General features: G+C 40.7%; 1 protein-coding gene across 1 annotated transcript in view; it reads left to right on the top strand.

Moving 5' to 3' along the window:
- The first annotated feature begins 1,392 nt into the window (after positions 1 to 1,392).
- Positions 1,393 to 27,213, top strand: part of FLACC1 (flagellum associated containing coiled-coil domains 1) — a 35,234-nt gene continuing 9,413 nt past the window's right edge. Inside the window, exons 1-5 of the mRNA XM_032959316.2 lie at positions 1,393 to 1,652; positions 14,248 to 14,341; positions 22,489 to 22,550; positions 24,025 to 24,122; positions 26,615 to 26,667. Coding sequence (XP_032815207.1) covers positions 1,651 to 1,652; positions 14,248 to 14,341; positions 22,489 to 22,550; positions 24,025 to 24,122; positions 26,615 to 26,667 — 309 coding nt within the window. The 5' untranslated portion in view covers positions 1,393 to 1,650. The remainder of the gene's footprint in view (positions 1,653 to 14,247; positions 14,342 to 22,488; positions 22,551 to 24,024; positions 24,123 to 26,614; positions 26,668 to 27,213) is intronic.

Here is a 27,213-nt window from a genome sequence, read left to right as displayed (position 1 = left end):
GTGAGTCACGCGCACGGCGGCATGGCCACGTCGACTCCTGCGTCTGAGCGAAACTTCTCGACGATGGGATTTATCCATTCCAAGTTGAGGAACAGCCTGGCGCCCAACACAGTCGAGAAGCTCGTCTTCGTTAAGTCGAACCTCAACGCGTTCCATGACTACCCGACGCCCGACGACGGCGACGACAACACCGAGTCCAGCAGCGAGAGCGACGACGACGAAGACGACGCGGCGGCGGCGGACGACGACGAGGAGCAGGATTGAAGTGTGCACGAGACGCCGATAACAAAACCAGGGTTTTAATCGGCAAAATCGGGTTTAATTCCATTAAAACCAATAACCCCATTTGTCGGGCAAAAAAAGAATCGGGTTTTTCCCACCCTTGGCGCACATTTGATGTCAACAAAACCTTGAGGAGGGTGGCACCGACGCTACTCCCAGTGTGCCTGGGCAAGTTGTTTTTTCAACAATTCTCAATCATCGTCTCCACGTTTCAACATGCTGGCATGCTCTGTAAATGACCCGACATCCTCTGTAAGTGGCCCGAGGATAAAAAGTACGAAAATGTGAACTTGCTTTGTTGTCCCAATGAAAATGAGCTTAGAAGAGCTACGCCTCTCCCGATGACATCACCTTTCTCTCTACCTTTCCTTGTGACGTCATCCTCCTCCTGTACCCTCAGATCTAGCGAGTATGTGTATACCCTCGGATCACGTACGTATCCGCACTACACATTTATAAAGCGTTAATTGAATGGACATTAGATATGTAATGACATCAATGGTTATTCATTCATACATTTTATGCAGTTTTGCACAGATAATAACAAAAAAACCCGAAACAATACATAAACGTAACTAGTTTGTGATATGAAGGGCCATTGCCAAAAAAGTGCAGGATAACATTTTATTATTGCAAGGCAGTTATCAGAATGTGTCGTGGTTATTTTACGTAATTGAGTTTATTTCATATATTGGCAGTAAATGTTTAAGAAAAAAATAACATCAAATCATTACATTACACAGAGTAAATGTTAAACGAATAATATTTATTTCATATTTAGTACATAGTGCTTGGGTGGCAACATGTCGGAGTGGTAGAACATTCGCCATTTTTTAAGAGGTTCATGGTTGGAATCCAGCGGCCGTCCTGATAAACACTGCGGTGTGCATAACGATTTAAAAAAATACCATGTGCCGTCCACTTCACAGCGGATCCCGTTATGTCATCGCAAGAATTGGTTGTTCAAATTTACCCAAATATGAATAATCACCTGCAAATTCCTCTATTTCGATCATACATAACAATCATCTGCCACCCACCCCCCCCTACCGCAACAAGCCCGGCTGGACCCTCCTGTAAAATAAAAGTCACGAGACTCAGTGAGGCTTTCCTGGGCAAACAAGCGTCATAGTAATCAGAGCGGCCTTCGTGTTTTGTTGTGCTGGTGTCCGTGGTGACGAGTTATGCCGTTTATGAGCCACCTCAATCGACCCCGCTGTGTCCACGCTCAGCCAGCCGCCCCGGCGTGCGTGGGGGTTAGAAGGGACGGCCGCCACTTTTAACAGCGCTGGCAGCAAACGCGTGCGGGAACGAGGAACATCCTTATTGCGCTATTGCACAACTTTGCGACGGAACATTGTGCCAGACATGTGAGTAGAGCGTTACACACTGGGCGTGCGGCATGCTGCGCGACCCTCCGCGGGTATCACAACTGTATTGCTGAAGCTGATACGCGAGTACAGGAGAACTCCTCTTATCCGTGGCCTTAATACACACGAATCGTATCAGCGGCGATTGTAGGGTTCGCGACAACTCATTGTGGCCCATTTCCTATTGTCCGTTAAATTGTCTGCAAATATTCATCCCGCGGATAAGAGGAGTAAAATCACGGATAACCCCGTGGATAATGGAATCCACGAACCTGGTCCCCCATATCACCACGGATAAGAGGCATTCTGCATGTTATGCCATTGCAGCGTATGCATGCCGTACAGTATTTTTAAGTATTGATAAAGCCAACATTTCTAAGGACGAGTGTGAATTGGGAGTGATGTTTAATGGTCACAAAAAATGTGTCCTCTACTGCACAAAAGTTATGTGTTGCTGGAAATAAAAGTCAACACTTTAGGATCAAGGGTAGATCAAAAGTATCTAGATAAAATGTGTGCAGTTTTAAAAAAATATATATATTGGTTTGACCCAACAAAGCCAAGCAACATGTCAACTTATTTTTATGTCCTGCATCCTGCAGTTTCTAATTACATAATCAGAATCAATTATTGTACAGTATAGAAACCCATTTCAATTGAATTACAGGCCCATCCAAATGAGTTTCGTGGTTTTGAAGGCTATAAATGTTCCAATTAAAATATTACAAGGACATCTGTGGCATTGGGAGGGGGAAACACTTTCAAAACTGTAAACAGTGTGACAATTCAACGCAATGCTCTGAAGCTTCACGCGTGAAAATAAAAGCTGTGCAAACACCATAACCTGGTTGGGAGCTAAGTTCCAGTAAATTAAGTTGAAATTCAGTCTTCTGGGACCACCGCGATTAATGCCCAGTGTAGGTTATGGTGAAATTTTCGCTTTTAAATTTAAATGTCGACACGTCATTTGCCTTTCACATGAACCATACCCATAACATTTTTACTTACCCACTAAGCAAAGGTCAGTAATGTCTCAATGGGTAACTCAAGCATGGTTATTGCCATGCATGGTCTTTTATTTTTGTAATTGGGGTACATTTTGAAAAATATAATCCGTAAAAGTATAATTGCAGCAGACTTGGAATGCTTGACGAAGCAAGTTTTGTGAGGAATGGTGTCATTTCTTCAGTGACTAATGCTATTGAATTTTAAATGTTTTATCTGCACCAGTGGGAATAACACTGTCAAAACCATTTGAAAAGGAACCAGACATTCCATATTAAAATTAGGAATTTGAATCACAATGGGAATTGAGGAACTATGGGGATTGCACTGGGAATTAAATGTCTGCTTGACCGATTTAGGTGAAAATGTACGGCAGGTATATTATTTCATCAGTTGTAAACACATGCTTATAATTTCGATTTAAAGCTTTCGTGACTGCAGGGATTCGTCTTCTTGGTTCTTTCGGTAAAGTCACGTAGAAGGGAAATAATAAAAATAAAATATAATCAAATAAAATTTTCACAACGAGGAAAGCTACTTGTGTTGTGGCCGAAACGTCGTGAGAATTTTATTTTATTATGTTTCATTTTTATTATTTTATTATTTCCCTTCTACGTAACTTTACCGAAATAACCAAGAAGAGGCTTATAATTAGCATATTCAAGAGACTTTCATTTTCAACTGAGTGATACATTGTACTATACACATCCATATTAATTAAATAAGACACCCATGTAGAATGGTTTGGTACATTTCTCTCACTGCTCTTAGAATCTTCAATAAGTTAAATTAGTTTGGCTGTTGGAATCTGACATTCACACTGAATAATAGGAATGCTAAACGTAGCCGGGTGTAACCTATGCAATTTGCGCTGACCCATATTATTTAAACGCTGTTGAATATGAAATGGTTAATATTTGCTCCATGTATGCTAATATTGCCTTCTCAAATTTGTAAAACTTGGTCATTAATTAGCTTTGGGAGATATGTAAATTTCCAGTTACATTGCATGTTTACTGCATTGGGAATTACTTGTAGCAATAACAAGCGACTGCGGAAACTTGACAGAACCCTCCTGGAAAAAGAGTATTGAGACTCAACGAGGCTTTCATGAGTAAACAAGCGTAAGACTCATCTTCTTTGGTTCTTTCGGTAAAGTCACGTAGAATGAGAATAAAATAAATTGATTAAATAAAATAACACAATCATATTATCACGACGTTTCGGCCACAACACAAGCGGCCTTCATCAGGTGAAGGGACGAGACTGTCTGGAGGACAGCGCTGTCCAGCGCTGTCCTCCAGACAGTCTCCAGACAGTCTCGTCCCTTCAACTGATGAAGGCCGCTTGTGTTGTGGCCGAAACGTCGTGAGAATATTATTGTGTTATTTTATTTTATCAATTTATTATTTTATTCTCATTCTACGTGACTTTACCGAAAGAACCAAAGAAGATGAATCCTTGCAGTCACGAAAGCTTTAAATCGAAATTTAAGCGTAAGACTATAATGTCTTAAATATAAACAGCTGCCTGGGTTAAATTTCAGAAATGTTAGCAATGGCACAATGTGAGTGTTTTCATATGGAATGTGATGTTAAAAATAACTTTTACTGGAGTGAATTTACAACAGTGCAAGAATCACGTATTAAGTTCGCAGTTGATGAGCAAGATTATTGTAGATTCGGAGTTCATAAATACCTTGATACATTTGCCTGCTTTTTCTCTCAATCTACAAACCTATAAGGACAAGTTTTCGTTCAATAAGTAAATAACAAAATGTGAAATCAATCAACAAAGCCAAGTGAGGGACACTACAGGTGAACTTTATTTGGCAGAATCCAAAGCAAACATGGTAAATAATTGATGTCTGTGATTATTTGAAGCTCAAACTGAGGGAGTTGATCAGGTGTTAACAGAATTAAAACAATATGAACACAAACAGTTGTGTTTGTCAGAATACAAAAGTAATCCTTTCCACATCAATGGCACACTATGTGCATCTGGGTATGCATGAGAAGTGATACAATTAGTTTTTTGTGTTTAACAACTCAAAGTTGTTGATTTTTATTAAACTAAAATATGTTAAAGATTTTCAAATTATTTAAACTTGACAAAATGTTAGTGAAATTTAAGCCTACTAACTTGCAAAACAACATCACAGTTAGTCACTCACTCACGACTGGAGAGAAATTGTACACCCACACATGTAACTGTAAATATCTGACATGAACTGAAAACCATCAATTCAGATTAGCCTTTATTTATTATTATTAGTAAGAAAACACTAAGGTTGTTTGACCACAGAAATTCAAATTTAAACTTGTAATAATAAAAAACATGTCCATCAAATAATCAACATTGGAACACAAAGTAAATCGGAAAATGTAATTTATTTGTGAAAATAAACGCATAAGGAGTGCCAGTTCATTTCTTACAATCTTAATCCTAGTGATTATTATTATTTTTCTCTTGCACAAGAAAAATAGAATATTATTTAATTTGGGCATCTTGTGTGTGACAGCCATATTGCTATCTACTGCCACAAGCAGAAGTCGGAGGATACAATTCACATGTATTTACAAGAGCTTAACAGTAAAAGCTAACACTAATCTTGGTAATGCAAGCCACAGTTTTCTTCCCCCAATAAAACTGCACAGCAAACAGTCCTAATGCAAGTACCTGTCAACACTATCAGTTGAAGACAATTAATATTTGCATTGCCTTTGAGCAAACATAGCTCACAAAGGACATGAAGAAGAATTATATATGAGGAAGCTACCATAACATGCCATTCAACTTTATGCTCAGATATGCTTCACATATTACTTATCAGGCAAGATTCCATTTTTTTCATTCTGAGTGGTGACTTTAAAATCATTAAAAGCAGGTGGCTTGGATGCTGATAAATGTACAAAGTTAATTCGTAACTAAAAAAACAGTCATGCCAGAATGTCAGCCGTTTTAAAAAAAATGTAAACAATTATCATGGCATATTGTTACTGTGATGATCACAGTTGGCTATTAGTTGTATGTATATTAATTCCACATTAATTTAATGCTCAAACACTTCGTGAGACTAAATTATACCTGCATGAAGACAATGTAACACTTCAATAACTATTAGGCGAGTTTGTATATTGCTTGATTGCACAACACAATATCACTTTTTTAAAAGCGATCATATATCTTGACTTAAAGCTTTCGTGACTGCAGGAATTCATACTCTTTGGGTCTTTCGGTAAAGTCACGTAGATAGAAAATTAATAAAGTAATAAAAACTAAATTATAATTAAAAATCACGACGTTTCGATCGCAACGCAAACAATCGTCTTCAGGTGAAAAAATACAGCAGGCGGATAACTATAGAAATTTCTAGCTTTAAAAATATAGCTATATTTCTTCCTGCCTCAGCAGTCCACCTGCTGTACTTTTTCACCTGAAGACGATTGCTTGTGTTGCGATCGAAACGTCGTGATGTTTATTATCTTATAAATGTTCTATCTACGTGACTTTACCGCAAAACCCACTGAGCATTTAACAAAAACACGTTTAAGATATATTTACAACGTTTAAAGGGTTTCTCTAAAAACAATGACAGCCGAGGCCAATAACAGGTTGAATGTTATACAACATCCTTTGTTCACAACATGAGCCTGATGGACAGTTGGAATTTGGCTGGCATTCCTGTGGGCTGTTTAGAGAGATAATGGTGATATGTCAAGGTGCCACACGCTGTATCCCCCTCACTCCTGGGGTTTGCATTGCGACTTTCCAATCTGCAGGCGCATAGTGGTGCTCCTGCAAAAGCTGCCCACACGCCGCTCGAAAAAGCAGTGACTTGAATCTGACGTCATCGTCATAATACATTCAATTGACCATCACCACATATTTTATCTGGGCATTATTTTGTATTATTATTTTTTTGCATTTTTTTTATTCTTTAATAGGCTTGAAGCTAAAATTATGGGATTTAATATATATCATTCTGATCCATTGAAGTTCACATCGTATTACGGTGCATGAAAATATTGCCCCGATGAGATTAAAATCTACTGGCTCTTTCAAAATCTAAATACTGGTGGAGAGAGGTAGGGCATGTATCATAAATGCAATGTGAGTAGTGGCAAGGCATGCATCGTTAATACGTTGGTGTCTATTTGTTTTGCAAATTACTTATCCATTTGTATTTTGAGCACTATTAAATTGATTAAGTACACTCTTGTTATTCGTATTGGTTAGGGTTCAATATTTAAAATGTTAATGTTTTCCCACTCATTCGAATATGTGTGGATGTATTATTAATACTACTTTTAAACTTGTATTACAAAGAGTAATATTTCATATTTACATGGACTTCAATTTGAAATGTATTGAACTGCTATTCACATCTGCTTATGTGCAACCAGAATCGACTACACTAAAGCAATGGATACTATAAGCCTGTCATCTGCTGCTGTCATCAAGAATTTACATGGTGGCGAAATGTTAACTACCTCACCTGGTACACAGGAGGTCGTGGGCTCTATCCTGACCCTGATGCCTGCTGTATATTTGGAGATTGCACCTTTTCCCCTCTGGTCGCGTGGATTTTTCTCCGGGTGCTCCAGTTCTTCCCTCCACACTTAGAATCAACATGCGTTTATGTAATTTGGCTGCTATAAATTTCCACGTGATAAGCCACTTCGTTGAGCTATCATTTGTGGCCAGGTCCCTTCTGAAAAGGAGCTATATAGCTCAGTGGGCCCTACTTGGTAAAATTAAAATAGTTAAACTTTAGTTTTGAAGGTTCCTTTCATCCCAACCACCTATCATACTCAGTGAGTGGATTGTGGAATGGAATGAAGGAGCAAATAGCCAACTGCTCCCCCATCAAGACCATTGGACAGTTTCAAGCAAGCAATTCATGAGCTTAAAACCAATGCCGTTGAATGGCTAAAGAGCCCAGCAATCTCTTTGTGAGATGTTTGTGATAAATACATTATCGCTGCAACACTCCACAATAAAGAAGAAAGTGTTGGGGCAAGATAACCAACAGACTAGCTGCCATGTGAATTAGTTATGACCCGAAGATTTCAGGATAAAAATATGCTGTGGCGATAGGTTCCTAAGATAAAAGCCTGCCTTTGATGAGCCCCTCTGGCATCAATGTGACATCTGGCCACTGTCAATGAGAGAGGCTAAACTGACACTCGTGCATTATTATCTCAAGGTGTACTAAAGTTACATGGTGTTTTGTATTGCAAAGCTAATAATGCATTGTCTTGTTAAGTTTACTGCATATATCTTATATATAAAAGTCTCCGCGTGCGCGTGTTTGCGGAGGATTTGGCTCTCAAACGGTGGGGTTCAAGTCCGAAAAAAATTGCCGGGTGGTACGGCCCGAGCCCCCTGCTTGGTATAGGCTATTCCGTTTTCCCAGCCGTCAACTTCAAATTAGTTTAATTAGCGATTTAGTGCCATTCTTATTTTAATTATTTACTTACTGCACGAGCTGGACCGTACCAACTGACGCTAATTGCGTGGGGGGAGGGGGGGCGGACCCTGCCAAGTGGGGGGGGGGCGGACCATGCCAAGTGGGGGGGGGGGGGGGCGGACCCTGTCACGTGATGCGCGTTCAGTCGAGCTCACGGCCACACCACGGCACTCAGTCACGTGACTACTTTGTGCTATAGAGTCACTAAATATACTGATATACAGTCAGCATGTACTCCTGTAGAGTCCATAAATACTGCTATAGAGTCAGCCTGTACTACTGTACAGTCCATAAATACTGCTATACAGTAAGCATGCACTACTGTACAGTCGATATATACTGCTATAGAGTCAGCATGTACTACTCTACTCATAACAGGTACCACCACTGTCGCTTGCCCTGCTGTAATCATAGCTTACACCACAGTATGCATGGACTGCTGCAGGGAAAGCAGGTACCACCACTGTATGCACTGTTGTAATCATACCAGGTACCAGCACATTCAGTATGCACTGCTGTTGTTAACCCATGTACCACCACAGTATGCACTGCTGTTATCATAGCAGCTACCACCACTGTCAGTATGCACTGCCTTTGTGATAGCAGGTTTCACCACAGTCGCTAGGCACTGCTGTAGTGAAAGCAGGTACCACCACAGTCGGTATGCACTGCTGTAGTCATAGTGCATACCGTCGTGGTGTGTGTGCGTAAGTCCATGTATGTGTGTGCGTAAGTCAATGTGTGTGCGTGGTGTGTGTGTGTAGAAAACTACTCTTTTTTAATTAAGTTACTTCTTTCACAGTAATAATGCCTGCGTCTAAGTCCATGTGTGTGTGTGGGTCGATGTGCATGTCTGCGGCCATGTGTGTGTGTGTGAGTCAATGTGTGTGTGTGTGCATCGCTCCATGTCAGTCAGTGTAAGTACATTTCTTTCTATGTGTGTGTTTTTTGGTCTATGTGTGCGTGTGAGTCTATGTGTGTGTGTCTGTACGTCCATTTGTGTGTGCGTACGTCCATGTGTGTGCGTACGTCCATGTGTGTGTCTCAGTCCATGTTTGTGTGCCTCTATGTGCATGTGTCAGTCCATGTATGTTTGTGTGGGAGTCGATGTGTGTAAGTCGATGTGTGTATGGCAATGTGTCTTTGTGTGACAGTCCATGTGTGTGTGTGCGTCGATATGTATGTGTGTGTGTAAGTTCATGTCTGTGTGTGTGAGTCTATGTATGTGTGAGTCGATGTGTGGCTGTCAGTCGATGTGTGTGCGTGGGTCCATGTGTGTGTGTAAGTCCCTGTGTGTGTGTCTGTAAGTCCATATGTGTGTGTGTAGGTCAATGTGTCTGTAAGTCTATGTATGTGTGTGTGTCACTCGATGTGTGTGTGTAAGTCAATGTGTGTGTGTGACTTGATATGTGTGTGTGTGTCAGTACATGTGCATGTGTGTTCATCGCTGTGTGTGCGTGGCTCCATGTTATTCAGTGTTAGTCCATTTCGTTGCGTGCCTGTAGGTCCATGTGTGCGTGTTAGTCCATATGTGTGCTTTATTCACTTGCTCAGGGCCTATGATACCATCATTAGGCCTGGGCTCTGGGTTGCTCCTCGTACTTTTCGAGTCCCTGACCCTCTGCTCACGATCCTTAAGGACCTTCATGATGGTGAGCGCCCTCACATCAAACTACGTGACCGTGAATCAGAGCCACTCCCTGTACATCTTGGGGTGCGACAGGGATGTCCACTGCCTCCCACATTCTTTTACATATATTTGGACCACGTACTTCGTTAAGCCTTCAGTGCCTCTACCGGAAGAATTCATATCTGGTACAGATACAATGGGAGGCTCATCGATGCCCGGGTGCGGTCAATCGATGGCTCCCTATTGGTCAACCACGTTACGTATGCCGATGGTCTGGTAATTAATGCTCACTCAGAAGAGGAGTTGGACGCGCTGCTGCTCAACCTGGAGCTTGCCACTAAGAGGTGGGGCCTTACCATCAGCCCCACCAAAACTAAGCACCTGCCTGGGTATTTTGTACCATCGGACAATCCACCCCCATAACTCACAATTGGTGATGGGCCAGTTGTGGAGAGATTGCAGAGATTCCCATACCTGCCCAGTGTGCTCATGACCGGCTCCGGTTTTACAGCAGAGATCTCACTTCAAATCAGTTGAGCATCATTATCTTTTCATCGGCTGTGTAATACTGTGTTGAAGTTACCTGGTTTCTCGCTTCGCACGAAGCTCCACGTCGTCTCGCGCACGGTCATTCCCTTCCTTCTCTACACTTGTGAAACTTGGACCCCCCTAATGCAACATTTTCGCCGGTTACAAACATTTAGGCTGGCCTGCCTACGATCCATCCTGGGTTTAAACAGGCTGGATTGTGTGATGAGCTCACAAATACTTGAAAGATCTGGACAAAGTCCCATTGGTGACCTCCTACGCCAGCCAAGGCTATGTTGGCTGGGCCATGTAGCCTGAATGGCCAGGCAAGGCTGCGTTGGCTGGGCCATGTAGCCTGCATGCCCAGCCACCGCATGCCTAAACAGCTTTTGTTCCGCCGGATCGAGGTCTCTAAACGGGCGCGACACAGGCTAGAGAAGAGATGGAGTGATGTGCTACAGGACGATGTGCAGCTGAGTGGACTTGTCGATGACTGGTACCAGCGGTGTCAAGGTCGGTATCTGTGGAGGAGCCTCGTGAAGGACGCTACAGGCCAGTTGGAGGCAGTCGGCCTCCAACAACAACGGAGGGCGGAGGAGCGATGCTCACAAGAACGAGCGGTGCACCGTGTGGCTAAAGCACAGCAAGTTAGCAGGGTACAGGGCACAGGTGGTGCATCTGCCAGTCATCTCAGTCGACCTGTGCCATCTGGGTCTGCCCCGTGACCTCCTGCCAGCAGGTGTTCGACACTTCACGTGGCCTCAAGGTGCATATAGCCTGCCACAAGCGTTGTGGTGACGTCACTGCCAATTAGTGGCGAATGGCGGTTGTTGTTGTTCAGTCTATATATGTATGTATGTGTGAGTCCATATGTGTGTGTAACTCTGTGTGTTTGAGTCGATTTGTGTGTGTAACTACATGTGTCTCTCAAGTCGATGTCTGTGTGTGTGAGTCCATATGTGTTTGCATGCGTGTAAGTCAGTGGGTTTCTATGTGTATGGGTCCATGTCTGTTTGTAAGTCCATGTGTGTGTCTGCCTTTTTCACCCGGGCAACGCCGGGTACTAACCACTAGTTTAAAATATATATAGTATGTGTTTATTTGCCTGGAATGGCAACTAAACAATGTACAAGGCTACGGATTATTTTCCAAGACGGAGATGCTTCACAAACTGTTTTTGGAGGCAAAGCCAGAGTTCACAAACCTCTGTTCAGATCAGAGAAACAGATGATGAATCATCTCGAAGCAATAAAGCATCAGGGGAGGGGGATAAGACAGGATTCACCATGGTGAGCATTAATTATATTATCAGTGAGGACAATCCAGAAAACAAAGCCTAACAGTGTGACTGTTCGATTGTGATCTGTAGCTATGACACCCTTTATACTGTGTCTAAGAAATGCAAAGTGTTGTTTTTGTGTGTGCATACTCTTTGGTTTTATTCGGTAAAGTCACGTAGATAAAATAAAACAAAATAAAATGAAACAATTAAATCACGACGTTTCGGAGGCAACACAAGCTTCCGTCTTCAGGTGGAATAGTCAACGCAGAATATCTGTGTCAGGAGCACAGTTCAGAGACAACCGGGATTATATACAGGTTAAGGAGGGGGGGGGGAGGAGTCAGTAAGGGGGTGTGGGTGGGTCGGAGGGCTGGGTTAAGCAGCCTTTTGATAGTCTGCTGCGGGTAACAATCACTTCGCACTGCACGAGAGTGGGTAAAACCCACCTTTTGTTATGCTGCGTGGGGGGTCGGGGGGAGGAAGAGACATGCTGCATGTGTACAGCTCCATTTTTTGAAAGCGGCGGCGAACGGCTGTTCAATTATAAGGTAGCTAAAGTTTGATATACAACCACTGAGAAAAGGAAATGGCTGTGCAAAAATTGAAAGGCAGCTAACGTTTGACTTCATTTATAACATCATTCCAGTGATTGCTCAATTTGAAACCATCCTCTCGGTTGAAGTTGTGTCTGTGTTTGTAAATCTGGATGTCTTCATGGACAAATCTCTGGTAATAACCGGGAGGTTTGCAGATAACTTTGGTATCAGAGAAAACAATGTCATGAGAACCCGCTGTGTTGAAGCAATGATCAGCCACGGCCGAAGAATTCGTTCTTCCGTGTTTCAAATCTGATTTGTGCTCGCGGATTCGGTCAGAAATATGTCGTTTCGTCTCCCCGATATAGCAGTCACCACAGGTACAACTCAATTTGTAAACACCGGGGTACTGTAAGTCAGGAATGACATCCTTTACGGATGGGATCAGATCACGGATTTTGTGTACTGTATTGATCCGGACCTGGATCTTGTGTTTGTTTAGAATTTTGGAAATCTTTTTTGTAATGCCTGCTATGTATGGTAACGTCATGATTTTGATCGGAGTATCAGGTGGTTGTTTCTGTATGGTGGGAGAAACAGCTGGCGGATGGTACGGTCAGAGTATCCGTTCATCTTGAGGGCCAGATGTACATGTTTTAATTCACTGGCCAGGTGGTGTTGGTCAGAAATGCCTGGAATGGCAACTAAACAATGTACAAGGCTACGGATTATTTTCCAAGACGGAGATGCTTCACAAACTGTTTTTGGAGGCAAAGCCAGAGTTCACGAACCTCTGTTCAGATCAGAGAAACAGATGATGAATCATCTCGAAGCAATAAAGCATCAGGGGAGGGGGATAAGACAGGATGCACCGTGGTGAGCATTAATTATATTATCAGTGAGGACAATCCAGAAAACAAAGCCTAACAGTGTGACTGTTCGATTGTGATCTGTAGCTATGACACCCTTTTACTGTGTCTAAGAAATGCAAAGTGTTGTTTTTGTGTGTGCATACTCTTTGGTTTTATTCGGTAAAGTCACGTAGATAAAATAAAACAAAATAAAATAAAACAATTAAATCACGACGTTTCGGAGGCAACACAAGCTTCCGTCTTCAGGTGGAATAGTCAACGCAGAATATCTGTGTCAGGAGCACAGTTCAGAGACGACCGGGATTATATACAGGTTAAGGGGGGGGGAGGAGTCAGTAAGGGGGCGTGGGTGGGTCGGAGGGCTGGGTTAAGCAGCCTTTTGATAGACTGCTGCGGGTAACAACCACTTCGCACTGCACGAGAGTGGGTAAAACCCACCTTTTGTTATGCTGCGTGGGGGGTCGGGGGGAGGAAGAGACATGCTGCATGTGTACAGCTCCATTTTTTGAAAGCGGTCGGCAAACGGCTGTTCAATTATAAGGTAGTTAAAGTTTGATATACAACCACTGAGAAAAGGAAATGGCTGTACAAAAATTGAAAGGCAGCTAGCGTTTGACTTGATTTATAACATCTTTCCAGTGATTGCTCAATTTGAAACCATCCTCTCGGTTGAAGTTGTGTCTGTGTTTGTAAATCTGGATGTCCTCGTGGACAAATCTCTGATAATAACCGGTAGGTTTGCAGAGCACCTTGGTATCAGAGAAAACAATATCATGATCACCCACAGCGTTGTAACAATGGTCAGCCACGGCAGAAGAATTCGTTCTGCGGTGTTTCAAATCTGATTTGTGCTCGCGAATTCGGTCAGAGATATGTCGCTTCGTCTCCCCGATATAGCAGTCCTCGCAGGTACAACTCAATTTGTAAACACCAACTCTCGTGCAGTGCGAAGTGGTTGTTACCCGCAGCAGTCTATCAAAAGGCTGCTTAACCCAGCCCTCCCACCCACCCACGCCCCCTTACTGACTCCTCCCCCCCTGACACAGATATTCTGCGTTGACTATTCCACCTGAAGACGGAAGCTTGTGTTGCCTCCGAAACGTCGTGATTTAATTGTTTTCTTTTATTTTGTTTTATCTATGTGACTTTACCAAATAAAACCAAAGAGTATGAATCCTTGCAGTCACGAAAGCTTCAAATCTAGAATTTGTGTGTGCAGTGTACGCTGTGTAGTGTCACTGTTGTGTATTGCGTGTGTGTGGTAATTAGGGAGGAAATGGTCGCTGAACTTCAGCAACAGATCTCCCTGCTGTCGCTCATGGTGCAAGAGGAACGACGCAAGCATCATAAGGAACAAGACGATGTATGACTTGCAGACCGCGTAAAGGATTTGCACATCATTTAAGCACAGAGAGGGATCAATACTTCACAATTAGGGTCTCTATTCGAGGGAAATTCAGGAGCACTGAAACCAATTTAAAACTTCCATCAGGTGTCTTTAATAAACACAGCAAAACTCCAAAAATCGGTGGTGATGCAATAATAATTCCAACTTGTAATGCGCCGCACAGTTTATGCCCACTCTCAAAGAGAACGATTCAAGAGGCGTGAGGAGGAACCACAGACAAGCGGGAAGGCAGCCATGCGGTGAGACGACACCAACAATTTACCAAGCTCTGTGGCCCTCTATTAAGGTGTTAACCACTTAATGAGTGTTTTACATGTGGGAGGACACCAGAGCACTTGAAGGAAACCAATGCATACAAGGGGGAAACACTCAATTTCATATGGATGGAACAGGTGGAGTCCACATTTTTCCTGTATCACATTCTCCTGGCAAGCCAAGTTACAGCACCTCATTGACATAAATGTGTGTAAAAGTTTGCATAAAATTATGTTGTATATGAGGTAGAGATTCTGAAGATTGGTAGGACAAACTCAGTGCTCGTAGATGTTAATACAGCTGCAATCATCTTTCAGAGCAGTTAAGTCATCAGAACACATATGTTTGTTGAAAACAAAGAAAGGGATCATCTTTCACAATAATTAAAAATTTGTAAGAGTCAATATTATTACTATAGTCCAAATTATTATATAAAGTTGTATACTTAACTTTGGGGGTTCAGCTAATATGACTTGTTTTGCCCCACGACAGATATGGGGGTGTGTTTAAACAGGAACTTCCTGATATGATGGTGTTGAGTTTGGTCAAGTGACCAGGAAGTTACGAGTTAAGGGTCTCGAAGCCACGAGGGAAGGCAGGGGTGTCAGCCATGACAGAGAGTACAACATGGAGGCACAATTAGTGTCTCATTGAAGACGGTTGCATCTATTCGTTGTGGGGCTTTAAGAAGCATTGTCTTTTTACCTCGCTTATTCATGAAATACGTTGGAGTCAGATGTTCACCCTGGCTCTGAGAGTTTATTGAATGCGAGGTTAACTACTCAGATATATGCTGTGTGCGGAGTCGCTGAGTGCTAAGACACTGTGTGTGGAGTCGCTGAGAGCAGAGCTGCTGAGCGCAGGTACAAAACAGTTATTGTATACGCTTAATTTATTTTATCACTTAATAACCAATTTTACATGTCTCACTTTTAATGCAAACGTATTTACTGAGTTTGTTTAAAATATGGTAATTCTTAATAATAACAGTAATTTACAGCCCATTGTCACTCCACTGCTGGATGAAGTTCTCCAAATACCATTTCAGTCATGACTATACTTCACCACACTGGTCAGTGCAGGTTGGTGAAATGAGGGGCCCAGGACTAGTTTAGATATCACTCACCTCTGATGTTAGCCATGGCGGTGGAATCCAACTCAGGCCGCTGGGTTAATTGCGCAATGTAATATCCACTGAACCACCATTCCACCTCATCTCGAACAATTGTCAATACGAATAATGTCAATTATATATCTAGAAGAAGAAGCAACTATCCAATGTATTTAATAATTTTGTTCCCATTTGTTTGCATGCCAAATGGATAATTGTATTACCGCGTCTATTAGAACAAGGCCCAGTGGTACAAACCATTCAGGTGAGGGGCTAATTAAACAGACAAAATATCCACAATGGTAAAGAATCAGAACAGACAAGGTCAATGCATAATACTACAGCAGAAGAGTGTCACTGTGACCCTGGTGGGCTACTTAGGACATGAAAAAGCATTTGAGAAAATTCCACTCCTGGCCCGTCCAATTAATTAGTCTATAATGGAAATTATACATATATAAAACAACATCTTACTTTCCCATAATTTGCATAAAACAATTATGTGCTCAATGGTTTATTCATGTAATTCAGCTGATCATGTAATTCAGTTGGCTACGAACAGTGCGAAATAAGTTCAACATACATACATCCATACATACACATTAATCATTAACATGTATGCACGTTGTATGATCAAATACTGTTAACTTTTTTGTTATGACAAATTATACACTGTATTGCCATTTTAAATTACAAGTATATCATTAAATAAAACACATTTTCTTACAAATTCCGGGGCTTGGTGACATTTTAAAACCTTTTAGTTCATGCAGATATTAATTGTGCACAATACAACCATTAGTTGGAATTCTACACATTACTGCGACTGATGATACTCATTCATTGAATTGACTTTAGGCTATTACATCAAAAGGAAGTTTTCGTTTTATTTCAGAATATAGTTCTGATAGCAATTGGTGTTCTTCCATATAAAAGCTTTGTTCATGCATCACGCTTTACTCAGCTATCAGTTGTAACGCTAAACTGAAAAGAATAGCCCAAGAGAGATCTTAACATACTGAAAAATGGGTAGGACAGAAATCCACTTCTGAGACATAACCCTATTATTGTAATGTATCATTGATAGCATCATGGCACTGCAGTGGCTGCCTGTCCGTGTGAGCAATGTGCACGTGCCATTATATTGGGGTAACGGAATACGTTAGCTTTTAGAAAGTAATGACTGATTTCGTTGTCTTTTGAACTGAGGCGGTGCATATTTATCTGCTGTTTAATACCACCAGTGCGGGGCCAAAGGTGGGCGTGCTATTATTCGATCACTTCGGTAATGATTGGATATAAAAAGAGACTCACGAAGACTTGGTGTAAATCAGGCATCATTTTGCGTCACGTTTCAATCAGATATCCTGCACAAAGAGCTCATTTATACGTGTGTTCTGAGTCACTTGTCTGGGATGCATACATGTTCAGTGAACTCCACCGATTTATATATTTATATAAAGAAAAATATTCTGCCATTAAAATTCCACATTTACAAATGAAGCTCGGACCTCACAGGTCACCGATAGAGAAAATGAAATTTTGCTCACATTTTGAAAATAAGACAGGTGTGCTTTCATGTTATTGGCTGTTGTCTATCAACCAAATGGAATTTTAACCTCCTTAAAGCCTTTCCATGGCAACACATAAAAGGTGCATGATACACACAACTTTTGGAGTACGCTCTGTAGATACTCCAGAGATGAATGTTGGAGTAAAATCATTGCAAAAATATGACATGAGGGGGTTTTTTATCAAGAAAGTGCACCAAAATCCATGTTTTTTCAGACAGTTTGTATTTTTCAAAATCAATATGCTTTATGTAACCATTATATGCCATTTTTGTTAGACAGCAGGAAAGAGGAGTTGTGTTCAAAACAAAATTAGAATTTGCACTGCCAAACAGTAACGTAGATGTTAAATGGACATGTACAGATTCCCTTCGCTTTATGCGGTAGATGCATTCCAAATATGGGCACGCACAAAGCGAAATCGCATGAGACAGTACATGCACAATCTTGTCCCACGTCCCACCGCATAGCTCCATATGAGTGAATTCAAACCACAAATAGTGAATATTGGGTATAACTTGGTTAGCCGAATATTGCACCTCCGATTAGCATGGTTGGCTATGTATGGTGTGAAAGTTTGTGCGAAATCGCACAAACTAAATCCGCATAGAGCAAGGGAAACCTGTACAGTGAATGTGCGATGTGCTTGAGATGGGCGTTTAAGCAAGCAACACCAACCAAATATGTACTTTACTCACATTCACCCCAACTAATCAATCAAGCAAAGCAAGAGGTGTTCTTCTGTACAGACTTACCATGTGCTATTCGGTGCCCATAGAACTGTGCTGCCCTTGAATTCATCTCAAAGCTCTCTCAGCCAGTGTACACATTGTTCTGCTCCATAGCGAAACGTTCAATTGTGCACACAACTGTGGATATTTTTTGTGTGTGGAATGTGTAGGCAACTCTGCCTATTTTCTGTTCGTTACTGCCATGTGTGATAAACTGCTACATGGCCTAAGATGCTTTTCAGATGCAGTTTGAATTGGGTATTTTTTTTTAGTTGAGGAAAGTTATTCATTAAAACAATAAATAATTAACTTTTTGTCATCAAGGGATTATCGATATGAACACTCTGTATGGCCCCCAACTCTATGATTGAGGGATGGAGCAAGGTTAATTGATCATGGTGTGGCCAAGAGTGTTGCAAGTAACCTTTTGAAGCATACCGTGTAAATAACCAACGCTCATTCCCATTTATGAGCCCTCTTGCTTGCAGTGATTAAAATCTGCAACATTTATAATGTTTTTTCCAGCAGTATACTCTTATATAGGGAGCTTGATTAATTGCCGTCAAGTCTCTACACCTCCACCATGCCAAACATGAGTAAACAATTTAATCATAACTCAGCAACCGTTACATCTTGGCATATTGGCAAGCATATTTTAGTAGTTGAAATCGGATTATTTGCCGGCAAATTGCATAAATAAAAACTATAAAAGTGAGTTACCGGCATTAAACATAAAAATAAAACAAAATAAATCACGACGTTTCGGGCGCAACACAAGCGTCCATCATCAGGTGGGAAAGCATGCTTTATTTTGTGTTCTTTTATACCTACGTGACTTTACCGAAAGAACCAAAGAGTATGGATTCCTGCAGTCACTAAATCTTAAAATAAAACATGAAAAGTTTACCCTTTTAACTGGGTAGGAGCTGATGTGTAATATTTAGCATACAGCACTTGCCACTCAGAGGTAACCAGTTCAACTTTCTCCCAGGACAGCCGAGGAAACAATGGTACAAGTTTCTCGTATGTATGTATGTTTAACTTATTTTACACCGTACGTGGCCAACGGTGCTAATCGGAGGTGCGTGGGAAGGATAAACTAAACACAAAAAGCAGTTCTCAAGAAAGTGTGGGTACGCATGGAAGAGTAGACGAAATATCTCTAGAGCTCCCTGTGGCTGAGGCCTTTCCATTAGCAAGGGGAGTGAGTGAGCAATTGCTGGGCTGTATGGATGTTGAACTTCCTTCGCAACCGTACGTAGCCAACCGTACTAAACGGAGGTGAATATGACCACCACGCTGTGACTTGGGCAATGCCGACCCACGCGGATAAATCAGTCGCACACGCAGTGCAGGTTGAGCGCTCGGTGCGTGCCAATAAGTACATTCATTCAGAAAATTCATCCGGAATCAATTACCCTGTCCTGACTTTTGGAATCGAAAATCGAATTCTGCAAACGATTATTGGTTTACAGATGATCGTTTAACAATCATAATTACAGTAGTTCCCCAATTGTATATACACTATCGCACCGTCGGTTTACATTTCTTACCAGTTACAGGACCAACAGAGTGTGTCAGAGACCACTTGTAGCACTATACATCAATATGTAAAGTGGTATACTGCCATAAGATATCTATCTAGTTTGGACGCCACTTTATGTGCAAAGTATGTTACCTTACAACTACATGCAGGACCTAACATTTGTATGGTATACTAACCCCACAATAACCACCGCACTCTGGCCACCTCTGCTAGAATGAGCTGCAGTACGGTAGTTATAGGTCAGCGAGAATCTAATAAACACCCACTGACCTGTGAAAAAAATTCAAGGGATCTGGTTTGAGAGCCAAATGCAAAATAAGATAGTTACAACATTTCCCACACGTGCACAAAAAAAAGTATGCAACCAATCATGGAGATAATGCATGCTTGGAATTACACATAGGGATCCAAGAGCAATGCATGGATCAGGGAACAAATGTAAATGATAGATATCATGTTCATGAAAGTAGGTGGACTGGTGATCGCATAGCAGCCAGAGGAGGGAAGACGACTGAGAGGGAGATGCGCTACGGAGATGGCAAGATAGATTGTGTGTGATAGGATCATCACGATCTGTGGAGGTCTCCATACACCTCATACATGATGAAAATATGTACATTTTATAGATAGGCTTTCACGACCAATATTATGATTCCTAATTAGTTATTTTTGGGTTAGGGTTTCAGAATTTACTTTATAGCTGCTACACGATCTACCCACAAATGAATTAATTATCAATCATTATTGAATTAAATTATTCGTGCTTGAAAAAACAATTGCTCTCGTTATTTGTGCTTGAAATCCATCAAATATGGATGCAATATCGAGAACGCAGTGAAGTACAGTAGTTGCGTTGCCATTTCAATCTGAGTGCTTATCTTGTTTTATTTTAGAATACGAAACTAAGTCGTGGCTTTTCCACTGACCATGTCCATCTTTATTGTAATCTGAGCCCTGTAGCTACAGTAGAAGGTATGGTAGCTGTGATTTTATTTTATTGGAACGTATTTTGGTATGTCTAGGTCCGTAAACGGTGAAAGCCACACCTAAAACTCGTACGGTGTGACGAAAGAAAAATAAGTTTAAAGTATAGTACGTAATATATTTTCTGCATATATTTAATGGCCTAATTTCGTTTTATGTACGCCAGCGATAATTACCCGATGTGATTGTCACATGCTGCCGTTTGTTTTCATGAAATACTTTTTTGCAATTGTCGTGACATCAAAGCTGTAGTGTAAATAGGCCGAGTGCCAATTATTGCATTTACAGCTGGCATGCATGTTGAATCCAGCTGTACCACACTTACACTGAACACCTCTAACAGAGTAACTGATAGCAGCATCCTCCTTGCACTTTGAGCTCTGTTTGTACACACCGTCATGTTGTTTTATATCCATCATATACACCAGCTTTCCAATAAGAGATCGTTTGGGGTCATGTGCCTTATGAGGTCTGACCCTAAGTGCAAATAAAACATACATATACAGCTGAAATCTGTGTATTTCAACAATGGCCTGTCAATACTCAATGTTTTATATACAAGCCACCATCTTCCAGCACGTGGGCTAAAATATAAAATAATGAGAACCAACCCTGCACATAACATTGGTCAGTTTATTATTTATGAAGTTGCCCTTTGTTAAACAGTAATGACAAAACAAATATTGCATTAACCTTCACAGTACACTGCACTGCTTTGGTTTTCACAGTTGTGTTGTACAGCTCTCAATGTGTTTTTGATCGGGCTGTACTACGTGTTGTTTGGCAGGACGTCCAATGTTTTTTCCACGTCTTGGTAGCTTCAAGAAATTATTCAGCAGCTGAAGGAGCTCCCAACACATAGACTAAAACATCGGACAATATAACGAAAAACATAGCGGGATTTTCTGGGTTTCACCTCTGCCAGGCCTTCAGCTTCTACAAACCCCTTCCATAGTCTTAAGGCAGTTCCTGAAACATGCTGGGCCCAAGGGGCACCATGGTGGTGCGATGTTAATCACCTCGCCTGGTATACAGGAGTTCGTCGGTTCAATCCCGACCCTGATGACGGTACATTTGGAGTTTGCATGTTCTCCCCGTGGTCAGGTGAATTTTTCTCCAGGTTCTCCGGTTTTTCCCTCAACATTTATAAACATGCTTTTAGAGTTTTGATTTAAAGCTTTCGTGACTGCAGTAATTCATATTCTTAGCTCTTTCGGTAAAGTCACGTTGAAGGGAAACAATAAAATAATAAAATATATATAAACAGGTCCTGATGATGACCGTTTGCGTTATGGTCGAAACGTCGTGAGAATTTTTATTGTTTTATATATATTTTATTATTTTATTGTTTCCCTTCAACGTGACTTTATCGAAAGAGCTAAGAATATGCGTTTAGAGTGTTTGGCTGCTATATACATTTCCAAATGATAAGCCACTTTGTCGAGCTATCATTTGTGGCCAGGTCGCTTCTGAAATATAGCTGTATAGCTCAGTGGTCCTGATCTGGTAAAGTAAAAATAGTTATAGTAAATATTTTAATAAAAGTGGCAACTAAATCCCACTTGAAGAATATCCACTTAAAAATGTAACATGGAAAGATCATTGGAATAACTTAATTGTTTAAGATTCCACACATACGTCAACAAAGTCTTAAGTGCTCAAAAGTATCCCCATGTTAATTTGTGCAAACCATAAATCTGTTTTAAGAATGAAAAAAAATTCCTGCAAAATAAAATATATATTAAGTACTTTTTATAATGCCTTGACAAATGTATCGATTAAGCTATTGATATAAATGTTGTTATCAACGGTGGAAATATCAGATTTAGTAACATGAGTGTATAAACGCTTTGTGAAGTAAGTTCCAATCTGTTGCATGGTGTGTCTCTGTCATGGACGTGCAGCTAAAGCAAGAGATGGAATTAAGGCTAATACAGTTGAAGACACAACATGAGCATGAGCTTGGGTGAGTCCACATTAATGGACTATCACAAATCTACGATTTAGCCTTATAGACTGCAAGGACATGCTGTTGGTGAGCGCCTACGAAGACCAGCATGGCACATTGGGGAACAGTATGGCTAGAACCACGGCTGGTCACATTTGTCTCCACAGCGCTGTTGTTCTTGCACATTGCTGCACAAGCTACTGAAGTAAGGATTATTCAATCGAGGAACGGTCTGAGACAGGTTTAGATACTGCTTGTCATTGATGTTATCAATGATCCATGTTTGTAGCGTAGAATGATAACAACTGCTACTACCCTTCACCACATACACAGCAAAAACAGACACGTCAAACCAGAGCGACTTAAGGAAAATTGTCTTTGTAATGGGCTCTCATCAATCTTGCCTACCTGGGTACTTATAAAATGTACATACTTTCTTATTGGAAATATAACTTATTCAATCATTCCCATGTATATTTCAAGCTAAGTTACAAGATAGGGGATACAAAAAATATTACAAACAGAATGTGATGTTAGCCGGTGATGTATGGTTAAATTAGTAATGAATGAATTATGGAAGTTCACACACCTCCAGTTTTAACCAATGGATGACTGATAAATGGGACCATGCTCAGCAGACATCAAAGTGACAACTAATATTTCTTCAGTACAGGTCTAAAATATTACATGAGAAATATCTCAACACTTTATGAACACTTTAATTACCACTTGCTCATACTAAACATGTAACACAATTTACAAAATTGCTGCTTCAAGAACATGGCAGTGATTATATTATATTACATTAAGGCACGAGAACAAATCTGATGTACGGAATTTTTGTTTTATTCCCATGCGCCTCTTAAAATGTAGCTCCATAATTAATTGAATTGAAGGTGATGACACATGACACATGCACAGTCCATGTATATATCAAAAGGTATTTTATAAATAGTTCAGTCTCCTCTCAGGTGTCAGGTACATCATAATTCCTAGATTAACTATTCCATTTAATGGGTTGGATGCATTAACAGGCACCTGTCTGCAAATATTCTTAAACCCAGACCTAGCAGATAACAATAATAATACTCTCATGTACATTTTCATCCCAAAATCAGGCCGAGTTGTGTGATTGGTTGGAGACGGAAATCGGGCCAAATGTTTAAAAACGTATTATGTAAAGCAAACTTGATGACAACCATAAGCAACTACATTATGCACTTCCAACAAGCAAATAATACAACCACACACATGCTCCATTGAGTGAGGCTCCCCTTTTCCCAAATGCAAAGGATGGTCCAGATGTCTTGTGACCCCCATTTCAAACTCTAAAGCTTTATATATGTTTTAAAAGTAAGGTTTATTTGGGAAAACAAAATTTTAGGGGTCATTTAATAGGGGGTCACAACACATCTGGACCACCATGTACAGTTAACGCTTATGTACCGTGTTCCAGCGTGAACGCCGATCTCCCTGCTGTGTACATGCACAGGGACATCCAAAAGCAGCATGGTCTTGCAGTCGCGGCTTTGGAGGCACAACAACTGCACAATGTGAAGGAGCAGAAATCGCGTGACAAGGATTGCTACAGTATGTGGGCATGGCCTCCTTACGTGCATTCATTGACCACATCATATCTATGGAACCATTTTTTTGCCAGTATCAAGTTGACGAAAAAAGAATAGGCTTCATCCTTTCCGGCAAGAATATACACATGTTAAGATGTTCAAACGCCAAATAGATACCAATCCGCAAGGCATCAAGTATGCATTAACCATATATGCTTGTGGTGAAACGTGCAAACAAAAATGCTTTGATAATATATGCATTATCCTTGAAACAAATGGGCCTACACCAGTGTTAGACCAAATAACACCAAAAAGCAAACAGCCTTTGTGCTCATCTTCTTTGGTTATTTCGGTAAAGTCACGTAGAATGAGAATAAAATAATAAATTGATACAATAAAATAACACAATAATATTCTCACGACGTTTCGGCCACAACACAAGCGGCCTTCATCAGGTGAAGGGACGAGACTGTCTGGAGCTCCAGCGCTGTCCTCCAGACAGTCTCGTCCCTGTCCTCCAGACAGTCTCGTCCCTTCACCTGATGAAGGCCGCGTGTGTTGTGGCCGAAACGTCGTGAGAATATTATTGTGTTATTTTATTTTATCAATTTATTATTTTATTCTCATTCTACGTGACTTTACCGAAAGAACCAAAGAAGATGAATCATTGCAGTCACGAAAGCTTTAAATCGAAAAAGCCTTTGTGCTGTTCACCTTTTGGCGGTCTTTGGTCTTTTCATAGTATAGCGTGCATTTTATTGTATGCCCTTTGTCAAAAGATGTGCATATTTGGATATAACATTCTGAATAAACAAGGACAATATTGTATGCATGCTTTGTTTAATTTTAAGATATACTTATTGTGAGGGTTTTTGTAGACAACGATATATAATGAACCATGCCAAAAGAATACGGTCCAGCTATGTTGCTGACGAATTTCCCAGCAGATTTGTAGCGCTGAGCAGGTGTTTCCAAAAGCTTGATTGAAGCTGAATTTGTCACACAAGGGCTTTAGTAAATAACCCGACATCTAGATGTTGCCACTCCCTGTGTGCAATCAGAAGGTCGGGGTTCTGGGGCTCAAGTCAGGCCAATTTCAATTAATTGCAGGTCTACTCTTAAGATTACACAGCATGGTTGAAATGTTCTTCATTTGTTAACCGATATGGATTCGTGCATGGATTACCAACTCTGCATTCAGTAACAATGTGCTCACTACTTTAATACTTTTTCGTCAAATAAAAAAAGTACTCAATGTTCAAAATTCGCAGTGCATCCACAAGGAGCTAGGTTAAAGGTTTGACAACTTTACCAATCGACTCCCACTCACAAAATAATTTCCAAATAGCAGTTGTGATAGCTGAACATTAAAACGTATGTGTATTCCAATTATTTCTTTACAGAATAAGGGAAGAGAAATGAATGTTGTCACCAATTAACAATATCTAAATCGATAAAAAATCATCAAGTATGACTTAATGAAGCAAGGCACGTATATACATGAACTTTATAAGCAGGTCAGCGTCCACAGAAGGAAAGTCTCTGTTGCAAGAGAACCCTGAGTACAAATAAATAATGTAAAGTATATCAGTGTTCAAAGCTAACGACACAATTGTAAAAATCATCACAGGTGAGATTGGCAGAAAATGTAAAAAAAAATTCTCAATGAAATATATTGAAAAAACCAATTGGGTACAAATATACATCTATACATTTCACAGAAAAAAATGTGTGAATACATTGTCAGTATGTGGGGCCATGAACCCACCACACTACATATACCACACAAACCTTCACTATAGCGTGTTAACTGAGTAATACGGCATTTCAAGCAGCGGTGGTGAGGCAATGTTATTGTGAAATTGTAATGAACCAAAATGTCCAATTCAAATGCTCTTTAGGTCTTCTTGCAAATAATGTTTCCAGGTGTTTGTGAAATTGCATTTATATGAAAACCAATCCACACTCGAAGTTCATGGGATTTTTAAAATCTTTACTAATGAGACGCTTGCTATTTCCCTTCCATATTCACATCTTTTTTTTACTGGTATATTATTCAACCCCATAAAATCATTCAGGCGCAGCCCTTCTTTACACGCTGGTCAGACATCTCTGAAGAGGTGGAGGTTCCCACACTTTACCCCACCACACGTCACCTGCTGATCGACTTACTGGGGCGTACACATTTATTATGCGGGAGTATATATTAAAGTTCCTCGTTGTTTTCAACTGCAGCGCAAGCAGATTGAACAGGAGACACCTGTATTGCAAGTCCATTGTATTAATCATTACATCACAACAGTATTGTCTTCAACAATATAATTGTAGTTCATCTTAATTCAGAGAATATCTAACAAAACGATTGGTAATTGTAAACAACTGTTCTAATTTCACAGACACCATGCGTTTCCTAGGACTGAAAAGTATGTGCCTAATAAACGTGTGGCAGTTGTGAAACACTTTCCAAAAAAATTAACGAATTGGGTAATTCGCTTCCTATGACTCACTTTACAGATAAGCTTAAAGAAAAGCATGAGTTCCTGGAAAGCTCATTTGAGGCCTACAAGGTACAATCGCACCTCATGACACTTTAATAAAAAGTAGCGGTTTGTTTACAGCTGTCCTGATTTCCCATTTTCCTGTATTCATGAAGCATAAATCAGTGGGTGGGATGTCATTGCACTGATTAGGCTGTTAATAAAGGATTGAGGTCAGATATTTTGGTTCAATTGGACCCATTTAATATCGTGCAAGTCACATTGCAGTATAGAGTGTGATTCAACCGTGGTCTTCTTGATAGCTGAGGAATTTCACATCAATATATATATCTCAATTTAGGATATGTTTTACAGAATACAACCATAAAATACATTATTTAGGATATTCTACTTTACCTTTGTATTACTCTTTGCTTCTTTCGGTAAAGTCACGTAGGTAGTAATCAAATAAAACGAATCACGACGTTTCGATCGCAACACAAGCAATCTTCATCAGGTGGAACAACCACAGCAAGAAAAAATGCTGAAATAGGCGAGAGAGCTGCCGTGGCAAGAGGTTATATAGGTAAGAAAAGAGGGAGGAGCAAGGGGGGAGAGAGAGGGGGGGAGTGGAGC

This window comes from Petromyzon marinus, chromosome 2 (genome assembly GCF_048934315.1).
Source record: "Petromyzon marinus isolate PM22_M1 ecotype Great Lakes invasive population chromosome 2, UKy_Petmar_22M1.pri1.0, whole genome shotgun sequence".
Taxonomy (NCBI): Eukaryota; Metazoa; Chordata; class Hyperoartia; order Petromyzontiformes; family Petromyzontidae; genus Petromyzon; species Petromyzon marinus.
Note: the sequence above shows the minus strand (reverse complement) of the source record. Positions and strands in the feature narration are given on the sequence as shown.